We start from the raw sequence: 14,362 nt of genomic DNA, 5'->3' as shown, positions 1-14,362 counted from the left end.
ACATACTACCTATTTTAAACATAAACGTAAGTGGGCCATTTACAATCAGCATGAGACAAAGATGTAAAACTATAAATTCATGATAGAATAACTATACTGATACTGCTCATGATTTTATCTCTGGCCTTGAAGAATTAAGCGTCAGAATTTGAGAATGGAGAGCCTTAAATTGTAATGAACAGGTGCACATAAACTGATACGAGTTGATACTTGATTTCATATTTATTTCATAACTTTCTCAGATTATAAAAATACTACATGCTGACTGTCAAAAAAAACCTGGAAAGTACCAAAAAGTACAAAGAAAATGAAAATCACCTGTAATTACATCACCAAGAGATTAAAAAAACAACAAACATTGGTGTAATCACTTCTGGTCTTTTCTAAGCAATATACTACACATGTGTGTTATTTAAAGCCAACAGTAACTGTAAATTTCCAAAACTATTTCTTCTCACTGAAGAGAAATAATGAACAGTGGATGATTTCAATACCGTGAGCATGAGATTAGACATTTAACAGGCATTCAACCTTCATCTCCAATGCTGTGGAAGAGAGAGACACTCCCCCATTTTATAAAGAAGGCAACTGAAGATCTGAGAACTTGAGTATTAGTATGCCCAAAGGCTCACAGTTAAGAAGTGGCAAACCCTAATTAAAACCATGTCTGTCTATTCTAAATCCCTTGGTTTTTTCATATACCAGGATGCTGCTCCTACCAACATTAAAAAAAAAAAGTGGTGTGCAAAACCTAGATTATGCTATCACATATGTTGTATCAAATGGCAGAAATGCAAAAATCATATGCAATTTGCTTTAAGTAAAAGTAAAAAAAAAACTTCTGACCTTTCATTTCAGTAGTTGGAAAGTACTAATACCATTTTTTCATCCGGTAGAGCTTCTTGTCATCACCACTGTCACAGCTGAAAGGAAAATCAATACTACTGCTAGAATTTTATGGCATTAACTGAATTTAAAGGATGGTGCTGAGTGGAATATTAAATATAATTTCTTTAGGCATTATGAAACTGCACATTTTTGGACTTTGAGTTAGTTTCATTTTTGAATTGACAGATCTTTTCTGGAAAAAATAGGATAACATTTATTATTAACAGCTAATATTTATTAAGCACTTGCTATGTGGCAGGCACTATGACTCAATCCCACAACAACCTTCGACAGACAATTTTCTAGTTAGTAAAGGAGAACACTGGCACAGTGAGGTTGGAGAACTTGCTCAAGATCACACTGCCATCAGCCCTAGAGGTCAGGGACGGGCCCACACTGCCTTGCTCCCGAGCACATCCCTGCACCACTTCAGGGGAGTGCCTCTTACTCTCCCCTGAGAATTCGTACAGGAACAAATTTAAAGTTGAGGGAACAATCCCAGTGCTACGAAGATAATGTCACGGGAGGAGCCGTTATCCATGCACGATCCCTTGAAACGGAGTATTGGATCAGTGGTGTGATTCAGGCATTTATGCTCGGCTTCGGGTAAAACTGCATCGGTGAAAATAATGGCAGGTGTGCCTATATTTTGCTTGAATAGTTATTATTGCATAAGAGTTATAGCACCCCCTAATTTATCGATCAGTTTTGAAAGCATCTTCCCTGACAGTACAGTCTTTGGGGCAAGTGATTTTCAGCAGTAACCTCAGCTGCCCAAGTAAAAGCCTGTCTGCTCTTTTAACGTACAGATAACATTTTCGAATACACTAACTTGCAGATTTCCTCAACAGGGGCAAAATGGCCTTTTGAGCAAGACCATGCTTAGTTGTGGAAACTGTCTCTAACCTTAATTCCTGCCCTCTCCTGCTCCCCACACCCCACACACACCTCCACACCCTGCCACACATACACATCAACAGAAATCCTCCTCCACTTTTTCAAATGCCCAGTAGGGGGGTGACACAGAGAACTGCCCGGCTAACGTGGGATCAGTATCGACTGAGTATCGACTCACCAGAGGAGCTGCTTATTCTTTATGAGCCACCGCGCTCATCAGACTGGGATTGCCGCTGTTAACGGACAGTATTGTTTCTGCTGACTGTCCCCCCACCATCTTAAGGGAGAAAGAGCTTCTGTCTTGAAAACTAACTCACCAGATAGTTCTGGGAAACCTGCACGTACCAGCTCTTCATACAGATGCTTGACCGGAGTGGCCTGTGTCACATCAGGGTCCCATGCAGCCAGATGAGCAGAGCCTTGTGGCCGTGTTCACGGAAACTTCCCTTTCCTGTGCCATATACATAGTCAGAGGCGAAACCCCACATGCTGATGTCCCTTTTTATTGTGATCTTAGTTCTCACTGAATTTTCTGTATGACTGTGGTTGTAACTCATTCCTCTTCTGATGGCTGTTATATAAAAAGCCCAGTGGATGAAAGCCCTTCCAGTTCCCCTCACTGGAACTTCTTTAGGGTGACCAGAGTTTGGATTCCCTCCAGCACTTACCTTGCACCTACTGTGCTTGACACACCAAAAGAGCAGATAAGACATGAAGCAGCTGAGTCCCTGCCCAACAGTAAGGAACAATCTGAGATGCAGAGCTCTCCTTCAACGTTCAGTTGGCACTGCTATGCACCACCATTTCTCACACTCAAAGTGCATATTTCAATGGGGGATCCTGTTACAATGGCGAGTCTCATGCAGTCTGCCTGGGGCTAGGATCTGCACTTCAAATGAGCACCCAGGTGCTGGTGTTGCTCTCTGTTAACCACATTATGAGCAGCAAACGTGTACCATCATGCTACTCCAGCTTCTGATGGAAGTATGCATCCCCTGGGCCAGGATTATTCACTGGATACCTAGCCCCTGAGAGATGTTGGAGGGAAGTGCTGAGATGTGTCTCTCGCAACAGGAGTTCACAGTTAAAAACACAAAACAGGCTCCTAGTTCTAGCCAGTGTGTATGGGAACAGGCAGATACCACAAAAGGAGGGCCTAAGCTCTGGGGAGGAAGCTTGCTTGATAGACTGTTAAAGAAGTAGGTGTTTCCGGGAAAGGGAACCGTACCCATAAAGAACATACTCCTAGGTGAATCCTGTTCCTTTCCTGATCTTGCCCTTGCCAAACTAATTCTTCAGTACCACCATCAACGCGTCTCTCCTTTGCTTAAAAGCCCACAAACTCCTTAGTGCCAGTACCATTACGCTGGATTGTATTTGGATTGTGAATGTTGCTGTTACCATGCCAACTAGATTATAAATTCCACCAAATGTGCACCTTGGCTTATAGAGCGGTTGCATCCCTCACCTGGTAGAGCTAAACGCATTCTAGACACTCCACGTTGTTTGACTAAAACACTTTAAATCCCCTTTATCCTGCTGGCAGTTACTCTGAAGATACAGTATATTTTCAGATCATTTCTTTAGGTCAGGAGAGATTTCCAGAAGGCAACTAAATTTTCCTGAAAACTTCACAGAATGTCATATGCCTAATTACTGACAAAGGAGAAAGCTTAACAGTAAAAAAGAAATCTTTTCAGAAACTATAGTCAATATTCAACATTTTCAATGCATTATCTTCCATAATGTAGCCATAGAATTAGCAATAGAAAGTGCCATGATTTACTTTTATTTGATGTAAATAGCACGTATTCATGGGCTGTGGTTTTGCCATCTACAGTCCCAGCAATCAGTAACGCAAATCAACCCCTGAGCATGGGACTTGTTCACATCTCATAATATCCATGTAAGGAAAGTGCTCTGAATAGAATGTTTTGCCAAGAAAAGTGTCTCCTTCCTTGTTTTTAAAGCTAATTAGCTGATTAATGCCAAACACACTTTATTTCCTAAGTTTTGGTCAAATCATAAAAAAGCAAAGCTAATGACTCCAGCTGACCTGACCTCACTAATTTTGACAGCTGGAGTCTGGCTGAATTGATTCCATGGCTTGGGATCTTCTACTCGGGAGAGCCCTGCGTCTGTCTCCCACATTTCTCATGGGACAGCTGGTCTCACCCAAGTCTGCATCCTACAAGAACTCTATACCCAGATGTGGCTTGGATTCCTCCTGGAGTAGAAGCCCTAAACAGTGAGCCTTTTGTTAGAGAATGAACCTTTTCACCCCAAGACAATCTCAAGGAACACTACGAGAGGTTGGTTTCCCAGGGACAAGCCAACTGTTAAGTCCTTGCTTCCTTAATGCCTATTCAGTTGGGAACCTTCATTTCCTTAAAAGGGTAAATGCCAACTTTTCAATATGGCTCAATAAAAAGTAATTATCCTTTGCAAACTTCAGTTTATTGCAGAGTCCATGAATGTTCATGGTTTGCAAAGTTCTCAATCATCTTTGTGGTCCTAAGCTAACTGTCCCAATTCCTGGGCCCTTGTAGTCTGCTTGTTGTGAGCACCAACCACTTACTTGGAAGATCTGCCACCAGGAAGAACTGCTGCTCCTTCCTGTCTGCATTATCTAGGCCACGCTCACCTGACCACTGCTCCTCAATCGCTCTGATCTGGTCATCTGTAAAGTTCTATGAACGGGCCAGCTTCTGCCACTCATTGGCCTTTAGCTGATGGTAAGCCAGGTTCCAGAGAAGACTGCAAATATGTCTGGTCTCCAAACTGTGATCTTGCTTGAATGTCAAAGTAAAGCTGGTTGATGGGTCCCTGATGCTCTCACCATGCTCCTAAATTAAAGGTAACTACGTTAGACGATTCCAGACATTTTCTGCTTATCACCTTATTTCATGGTATGTACACAGTTGTCCAGATGTACCAGGTACGATGGTCCCCAAGACTTACGTTTTCAGTATTATCTGTACCTGGATCACTTTCCGTCACTCAGGATGGAGACAGATGTCTGAAATGAAAAGCTTGAGTACTATCTGTCTGACAAAGGAAATGTGAGGGGGTTTGCCATGTCGTATGCTTCTATCCCAGCTTGCTGTTTATTTACTCGCCCAACAGAAGACAGAGGGGGTGCCTTAGCTAAGGAAATGTCACAACAATAAATTCATCTTTGAAGTCCTTACTTTCAGCCAATATCCCCTGTTCTTCTTGTGCGTGTTTGATTTTCTCATATCAGAGATTCAGAGGGGCGCCTGGGTGGCTCAGTCATTGAGCGTCTGCCTTCGGCTCGGGTCATGGTCCCAGGGTCCTGGGATCGAGCCCCGCGTCGGGCTCCCTGCTCCGCGGGAAGCCTGCTTCTCCCTCTCCCACTCCCCCTGCTTGTGTTCCCTCTCTCGCTGTGTCTCTCTCTGTCAAATAAATAAATAAAATCTTTAAAAAAAAAAAAAAAGATTCAGAGAGGCCCAGATTGGATATACTCTTAGAAAGACCCCAAAGCTGATGCCTCCACTCATCCTGCTCTCTGGTGTGAGGAGAGCAAAGTAGAAGCCTAACTCTGGGGACCGAAAGAATGGAGAGGACAGGGGTCGATAGAATTTTGTTTTAAGTCACTGCAGCCAGGCTTAGTCCAAATGCCCTGTGCCTGGACTGATAATCTTGTTTTCTCAGTTTTCCAAGGTTCCTTTTGTCCCTTCTGCAGAATGCAGCCAAAGAAACTGGAGAAAGACCTCAAAGTGAAAGCAGGTGTCATGGTTTCCTAGAGCTGCACCTGCTGTACGTGCTGTCAGGCCTCCAGATCACCGTCCTTCGGGAGGCTGCAGATCAGTTAAGGACACACAGGACACACAGCCCAAGAAGGTTGGGACTTACTATCTACTCTCCTTTTTCATATATGGCAACTCCTATTTTTGTCTTTCACTTAATTAAAAATGAATCTTAAAGATAATCTGAACAGCAAGACAGGAGTCCATGCTGGGGCAGGAAGTGGACTAAAATGATACGGGCACCTGGTTGCCAAAACCTGAGAAGAACGTGGTGGGGCTTGCACCTCCGCCCCCATCACAGAGCAGTCTTTGTCTTTCATAGCATCTGCAGTCTCCTCGGAAGGTCTCCAACATCCTGGGAAGCATGCCCAAGGAGACGGGCCAGTATTTTCTCTAGTATCTGGACCTTGTGAAAAGAAGTTGGACTAGGAATGGGAGATATAAATTACCCGTAATTGTTTCAGAGGTTGTAAAAGGCAGGCAGGGTCTACCCTGTCCCAACCTTAGCTTTACTCCGGCAGTGCCTAACTCCCAGGGAGTCCTGAAAGAGGAAAGGCTGAGGGTGAGGGATCCCACAAACTTGGGAGCCGTGGCCACTTCACTTTTTCCTTTTCTCTTCATTCCCTCTCCTGAAACAATGAGGATTCCAACAAGAACAAAACCTGAAACACCACAAGATAGAGGGAAGAACTGCAAAATGCATTAACCTTTGCACCACAGCATTTTTATTTCTTTGAGAAACACACATGCTCTGCATTCCAGGATTGGGCTGGGTGGTCCTTCAGGCTTCCAGAGGAAAGGGTCATGGATTTGGAAAGCCCAGGTCTTTTTCAGCAGTTCAGAGAAGCATTAATAGTTTGTCTGCCAAAGCACTTATCATATGCCAAAACTGGTGGAAATTAAAATAGCATAAGCCAGATTTTAGGAAGCTTCCCATTTGCCTCTGAACCACTGGATTTAATGATGGATATAAGAGAGGAAATTTCAATCCTCTCTTTAATGTTCTTTATTAGGAATCATTTTATATTAGGCCAGGATATAAATTTGTTAAATAAAGAGAATTTGAAATCATAATAAATGCATTTGGTTAAAAAAAAGATATAATTGTTTAATGAACAAAGTGAACTTAAAGTAAGTAATAAATAGGGGCGCCTGGGTGGCACAGTCGGTTAAGTGGCCAACTCTTGGTTTCAACTCAGGTGGTGATCTCAGGGTTCTGGGATTGAGTTGCCCTCAGCTCAGAGTCGGCTTGAGTTTCTCTCTTCCTATCCCTGTGCCCCTACCCTCTGCATGCTTTCTCTCTAAAATAAATGAATAAATCTTTGAAATAAAATAAGTAATAAATATATTTGGTTAAAAACATTTAAGAATATATATTAAAAAACAAGCCTTCCTCCCACTCCAGATGTCGGTCCCCAGTGGTCACCAAGGTTAACAACTCTCATTTCTGAGGTTCTCCTTCATACATTTATATATTGTATAGGATTCCCAAAGTTCATCTAACTCTCACATCTCAAAGATTTGTTAGGAAAAGGGGCTTATTCATTTGGTGGAAAAGTAATTTATTCTCCTCTAGGAAAAAGAATCTAAAAATGCTAGCAGACATTAAAAATAGAACCAATGAATATTTCTATTTTCAAAGAAAACGTGAAAACAGTCACTTAAAAAGCAAGAGAAAATGTGGAAGTTGGGGAGGTTACCTTCAATCAAATACGGTGATGATCTAAGAAAATGAGAATGAAGCTAAGGCCAAGAAGAAGAGAATGAAGGAGCAGGAGGAACAAAAATCAACTAGGAGGAGGAGAGAGAACTTTAATGGTCATAAAAATGTTGTTTTGTTTTACAGACAAGAAACGTTTGAGGAGGATGGTATGGACTTCAAATGACATATATGTCATATCATCCAGATATATATATATATCAGGACTGCAGAGCCAATTAAATAGGATTGTGAGCAAGAAGGAGGCAAATCAATGCATTTTGCCTTAAAGGATTTAAGGGAAATTTCTCAGGATTGGCAAATGAGACCACAAACCAGGCCTGAGGCTCCTCAGGGGTAAACACCTGAGGGTTAGGACCTGAATTCTGGCACCAACCTACTGGACTAGGGGGGCCATTCAGCCTAGGATGGCAACAACCCAAAGTAGAAACTAAGCGTGGTGCCCAGTAATGCAAATCCTGCCTGAGGGCTTAGATTTCGATGTTGGAGGGAAGGGCATTCTGTTGTGAAGCTGTATGCGTGGCAGCTATCAGAGGAAGTAATGATGAAAGAAGGCAGAGAGAATGTCTTGGCAAGTTTTCTGTGTTCTAAAGATGAATAAGGTTTTTGTGACTATCACAGGATACTTGAGTAGCAGCCAGCACAACGGTGTGTTGAAAACAGCAAAGCCATGAACATAAACTTCTTTATCACTCATTAGAATGATGAGAACTTTGGTTTGTCCTGAGGGTTCTAGAGGGGAGGGGGATGGGGGGATGGGTTAGCCCGGTGATGGGTATTAAGGAGGGCACGTTCTGCGTGGAGCACTGGGTGTTATACGCAAACAATGAATCATGGAACACTACATCAAGAACTGTTGATGTAATGTATGGTGATGAACATAACATAAAAAAAAAAAAAAGAATGATGAGAACTTTGGGTTTGAGAACTTCCAGAAGGTACCAGAGCCAGACTCCATGACAGACGGCACAACCTGGGAGCCAGCTATGCGGGGCCAGTTAGAGCCAACACGGGCCAGCCTGCTTAGCCCAATGAGCTCTACACACCTCAGTTCTGACTCCTGAAGCTGGCAAAGGAGACGGAGGGAGGAAGCAGCAGCTGTTCATTCCATGAATGGAGCAGCACAGGCCAAAAGGACAGTTATAATTTGACCAGGACCCTGCCCATTAGAGCAGAAAAAAGAACTACACAAACCCCACACTGCCCATAAGAAGATGGTGGTTGCAGAAGAGCTCACTGCTGAGCTGGAACCATGCTTCCTTACCTCTTTCCAGGCATAGTATCTCTCTGCTTTAATGATCATGTCCACAACAAGGCTGTGGTTGCTCCTGGAGGCCACGGCCATGGCAGTCTTCCCTTGCTAAAAGGTAAAAATGAAAGTGTCAGGCAGTATGGCCTAGTGTTCAGGAGCTCCAGTTTTGGAACAGGGGGACCTGCATTCAAATCCTGATCCCTACTGCTTCCTTGCACTTGGGAACTTGGGCCAGTCCTTAGCTCCTCTAGGTCTCAAAGACTACCCCATGGTGTAGTGGTGAGGTGTAAATGTGATCATTCATATCAAGCCCGTAGGACTGTGCATGGCACATGGTAATTATTCAAGAGGTGCTAGGTATTGGTAGTGTCAGGTGCTGTGTCAACAGGGCAGGGGAAAAGATTTGGGCTTAGGAACTGACCATCAACAGATGATATTTTACACATGCTCTATCAGTGAGAATCCAAACATTTCTCCAAGACCCCTGGGCGGGGGTCTCCCTGGCTCACTGCACTGGGGAGTCCTCGGCAAATAAATAATATGATCACACATTTTTCTACTCAGGGCTGACTCTACCTGTAGCTGAGACTTTAGTCAGTGTGCCATACTTCCTTCCCCCAATAGCCTTTTCCTTCTTCTATGGGAAAAGACCTCCCGATTTTAGCTAGGCACTTGGCCACTCCAAACATTTCCTAGCCTCCCTTGCACTTAGATATGTGACCTAAGTTTTGGTATATAAATGGAAGTGGCACATGCAATTTCTGGGAAGTAATTTTAAAGACAGGAAGGTGTTATTCTCCTTCCTTTCCTCCTCCTCCTGAGTGGAATGCTAGCATGATGGCAGGAGCTTCAACAGCCATCTTAGACCAAGAAGTTGCAGCCATGTGTTGTGGAGAGTAGATAATAAGACAGAAGATGCTGGTTCTCATTGAGAATAGTAATATCCATGACAACACTTCTAACTCGTACAGAATTCAGCTCACTAGACTCCTACCTAGAATTTTTTTTCTATTATACTGCCTCTAACCAAGGGTGAGGAATAAGAAACTTAACCAAACGGAATGAGCAATAAAGGATATTCTGGACATAATTTTGGGCATGAGTGGCCTGGGATCCCCTCTGGTATCTTATACAAATTACAAAAGGTGCACCTTTGTCAAGATCGATATAGCTCAAAGCTACAGCACACAGTTTTACAAGTAATGTGCCCTAGATTTTAGGCAGTGTACAATCTGCACATCTATACATTTCTTTTCCTGAGCAAAAGACGGTGTTTTTCATCTATTTTTTAAATGGCACGTTAAAAATTTGCTCAGGGATCCTGAAGGTAATCAAAATGAATGTCAGAAATAATCCCACAAAAAGTTCTTAGCAACCCATGTCCCTATGCTTAGGGATCTAGCAATTTATCCCAGTAATTCTCTCACATGGCTGAGCAAGTACAACTCCCACCAACCCAAATGATCTGGCTATTAGTGGAGGTGCTAAGACCCAGGTGGGCCAGAAGGTTAGGGCTGACAGTTACCAGGTTCTAGTCAAAAGAGACAGTAATGAATTAGGAAGAACTGTGCTCTGCAGGCAGTTAGCAAGTCCTTCATTGCAGGCGGCCTGAATTCTGGCTTAGGAAGCCATCTGTGTAACCGTGATTAGCAGCATTCAGCTTCAGCCAGTGTTCTCAAGTTCCTAGGAAAACCTTCCCAGGGAGTGTGCCATGGAGTGGAAACCCAAATAATCCTGCCGCTGATGGGGGGAAGCCCTCCAGGAGCTTGGTGACACCTCTGACCGAGAGAACAGGTTTCTGGGAAAGTCATATTCACACCAAACCCTGGCTCCTTTTTCCCAGCCCACTCTGATTCACTCTTACAGCCATTTATCCTTGGTAAAAATGGTGGGAGTGAGTAGAAAAGGTAGTTTTTATTACTTAACTGATTAGGTGTTGGGGGCCAATCATGTGCCAGGCCCAGAGAAGAAAGGGAGGAGGAGAAGGGAAAAATGGGAAAATCAAATTGTGAGTCAAGTTACAGCACTGACGGCATTTGCCAGGACATCCAGTCCACTAGCACTGGGGGCCCAGCATGAATTCCCTTCCCAATGCTACAGGCTCTTCACCTACAAGACTGCCCCAGAGGGGTTAAGTATTAATGAGAAAGTAGAATCAAGTAGGAAGAGAAAGCATGGGAAAATATGAATGTGAACTGTTAATACTAACGCCAAATGTTAAGGGCCAGTAACAAGCCACAATGGCGGAAGTGGTGTAATTCCACCCATGTGACAGAGTTATGGGTGGTTGCGTTTTCCTTCCTTATGCTTCTCTGTGTTTTCCAGATTGTCCACAGTGGGCTTGTACTACTTTTTATGATAACTTAAAAAATTGACCTCTAGAGAAAAGTAAAATAACACATCAATCCTTCAAGTCCCACAAATGTAAAATGTGAGATTCTGAAAGAGTATGGAGGGTGAACCTTGCTTGCACTAGGAATTAAGGATGTGCTGAGCTGATGAAGAGTGTGGGTGAAGACAAGGAAGGGAAAAACTGCAAGTTGTAGAAATAGTTAGCTCTGCTCACAGCTGTGGTAAAGCGCTGGACAACCAACAAGCAGCCTTGGCTTTGAAGCCTGGCTCTGCATCTTACTGTGCGTGTGACCCTTGATATCATTGAAAACTCTTGGAAACTGGGATAATTTTGCCCACCCCACAGAACAGATGTGAGGAATGAAATAAGGTGCACGTGGGTGAGCACCTGACAGGACTGCCATACCTTGGTCTCCTGTGCTTACGCTTTTCAGTAAGCTGGAACCTAGCGGACGATGGCCCCGCAACCCTCCTGTGATGGAGCCCACCTTACTGCATCACTTAAAAAAAACAAAGTTGTCTTTCTTTAAAAACAAGTCTACACAATGCCCAAAAGGTGGAAGCAACCCAACGTCTGTCCACAGATGCAAGGATAAACAAAATGTGGTCTATACACAGTATGATTCTATTTATATGAGGTACCCAGAATAGTCAAATTCGTGGAAACAGAAAATAAAGTGGTGGTTGCCAGGGACTGGGAAAGGAGGAGGAAATGGGTAGTTGCTCTTCAGAGTTTCAGTTTGCCAAGAGGAAAAAGTTCTGGAGATTGGTTGCGTAACAGTGTTAACAGACTTAACATTACTGAACTGTACACTTAAAAATGGTTAAGATGAGGGACGCCTGGGTGGCTCAGTTGGTTAGGCATCTGCCTTCGGCTCGGGTCATGGTTGGGGTCCTGGGATCGAGTCCCATATTGGGCTCCTTGCTCGGCGGGGAGCCTGCTTCTCCCTCTGCCTGCCTCTCTCCCTGCTTGTGCTCTGTCTCTCTCTGACAAATAAATAAATAAAATCTTTAAAAAAAATGGTTAAGATGATAAATTTTATGTTATTTTGATTTTACAATTAAAGAATTTTTAAGTAAGAGCAAGTTTAGACATGTGTATGTTTGTTCATTGCAGCTCTTTTTATAACAGCAAAAGCTTAGGAACAATTCAAATGCCCATCGGCTGGGAACTAAACAAATTATGATATGTCCATGCCACAGTCTATTGTGCAGCTATATAAAGAAGAATGAAGAAACTCTCCTTGTACTAATATGGAAGTTTCCACTTTATATACTTAAAGGAGAAAAGCTAAATGCAGGACAATATGGAGAAGTACATCACCACAATGTAAAAAGGATGGAGGAATATGGTAAGAGTATAATATATTTATGTTTGCTTGTTTATGCATAAAGAAACCGGAAAGAACTAAGAAACTGATGACAATAGATCCATGTGGCAAGAGTAGTGTGGGAACCAGACAACTAGGGTCAGGAGTGGGTGGGACATTTTTATTGTAAAACCTTTACTGATTATGTTTTTTAATTTTTGGACCACATGAATCTATCATCTTTCCCAAATTAATAAATAATTTTAATTTTTAAGAAATACATATTTTATTATTCAGAGTAAAATATCTTACCTACATACCTCAATCGAAATCAGGATGTTTTACTGATTGCCAGGACAAAAGGTTTCTCCAATGTGTGTCCATCTCCCACAAGGGGTATGCTAAGGCTTACAGCCAACAGGAGGTTCTTCACAACCATCTCTGTTGAACACAGTGAAGGCCATGCACTTACCTTATCAACAATCTTCAGGTCACAGCCTGCCTTCAGCAAGGTTTCCACCAGTTCCACATTGCCAAGATCAGCAGCAACATGCAAAGGAGTCTGCTGCCTCTGCCACGAGAAATTTCAAAAATGTAATCTAAACACGTTAAGGAGGGGAAAAAAACTTACATAATGAAAAGACACAGGGAATGCAGAGGTGTCCTATATGGGCATAAGGGAAAATAGATTAAGATCACATTTTTATTTTATTTACTTTTTAAAATATTCTATCTATTCATTTGAGGGAGAGAGAGAGAGCACGAGCAGGGGGAGGTACAGAGGGAGAAGCAGGCTCCCCACTGAGCAGGGAGCCAAACCCAGGGCTCGATCCTAGGACTCTGAGATCATAACCTGAGCCGAAGGCAGACGCTTAACGACTGAGCCACCCAGGCGCCCCAAGATCATACTGTTACATAGGTACAGGGGACATTCACTGCAGTGTTATTTTTAACAGTGAAAAACTGAAAGGAAGTTGCATGTTTCACTAGGAGACTCATTTGATAAATTATGGTATATCCAAATGCTGGATTAGTAAGCAACAATTAAAAATGATTTTTAAAAGATTTCAATATGAGATACTAGAATAGTAAAGTTCATAGAGACAGAAAGTAGAGTTGTGGTTACCAGGAACTGTGGGGAGGGAGAATGGGGAGTTAGTGTTTAATGAGTACAGAGTTTCAGTTTGGGAAGATGGAAAAGTTCTGGAGATGGATGGTGGCCATAGTTGTTCAACAATGTGAATGTAGTTAATGCCAACGAACTATACATTTAAAAATGGTGAAATTTCTTTCTGGGTTAATCATTTCCTTACCAAGAGGATAACAGTGTTTTAAAGAAGTATACAAAATCACAAGAAAGTCACCCACTTTAACCTTTCACTGAAAGGATATGCTAATGTGCAGATATTTCTAAGATATTAGTACTGAAAGGAACGCTTTTTATGGTCTAGGCCAACCCTTGAACCAGAGAGAGGAAGCAACTTCCCCAGAGTCACACAGCTGGGCAATAGCATCAGTACTCTTCCAACCAGAGCACAGGGCCAACCTGCTTGGGGCATTAGCATAATTAATATCAGAAAGCATTTATTAAAGACTCACTTTTGGGTGGCAATGTGCCCCTCTGGGGGCTCATCGACAACATCACACTTAAATGACAAACTATCAAAGGTCTATATCAACATGGAACAGAGATACAAGTGTCATACATCAAATACCAATAACATTTCATTGCGACGATACTGCTCTAAGTCTAAAAGGCAGGAAATGAACCAAAATATTAACAAGAGTTGTCTTTCTTTGGGGGGGAATTACAAACAAATATAAGTTTTTACCTTATTTACGTTTTCTTATTGTTATACATTGAGTGTATTCCCAATATAACAGAAAATTGAAATGATAAAGTCTAATTCTGTAACGGGGGGGGGGCGCAGACTAATAAACCCTCCTTCTCTGGAGTGAATCTAGCCAATTCTGGTGAAACCAAAATCCTATGTGAGTTCTGTGTATGGAACAAAGATTCTCCTCATTTGGAAATATTTGGGGCACTAACAGACTCGGACACATAAGTATATATAATAACAAAAAGGTCCTCCCCTGCCTCCCCCAAACATTTGGGATAGTGGAACACAGGGAGGAAGGTCCGTGGGGGAAGGAAGGGACGGAAGTGTAGATA

At 42.6% G+C, this 14,362-nt stretch overlaps 1 protein-coding gene across 1 annotated transcript in view; it reads right to left on the bottom strand.

Moving 5' to 3' along the window:
* Window positions 1–2,001: 2,001 nt before the first annotated feature.
* The window catches only part of ANKDD1B (ankyrin repeat and death domain containing 1B), a 67,054-nt gene continuing 54,693 nt past the window's right edge, over window positions 2,002–14,362 (bottom strand). Inside the window, 5 exon segments of the mRNA XM_088023181.1 lie at window positions 2,002–2,172; window positions 2,175–2,236; window positions 4,430–4,631; window positions 8,540–8,635; window positions 12,662–12,760. Coding sequence (XP_087879307.1) covers window positions 2,002–2,172; window positions 2,175–2,236; window positions 4,430–4,631; window positions 8,540–8,635; window positions 12,662–12,760 — 630 coding nt within the window.

Source organism: Eumetopias jubatus, unplaced genomic scaffold (genome assembly GCF_037043125.1).
Source record: "Eumetopias jubatus isolate StellerSeaLion01/CBP00866 unplaced genomic scaffold, mEumJub1_p1.0 scaffold_5, whole genome shotgun sequence".
In the NCBI taxonomy this organism is placed as follows: domain Eukaryota; kingdom Metazoa; phylum Chordata; class Mammalia; order Carnivora; family Otariidae; genus Eumetopias; species Eumetopias jubatus.
Note: the sequence above shows the minus strand (reverse complement) of the source record. Positions and strands in the feature narration are given on the sequence as shown.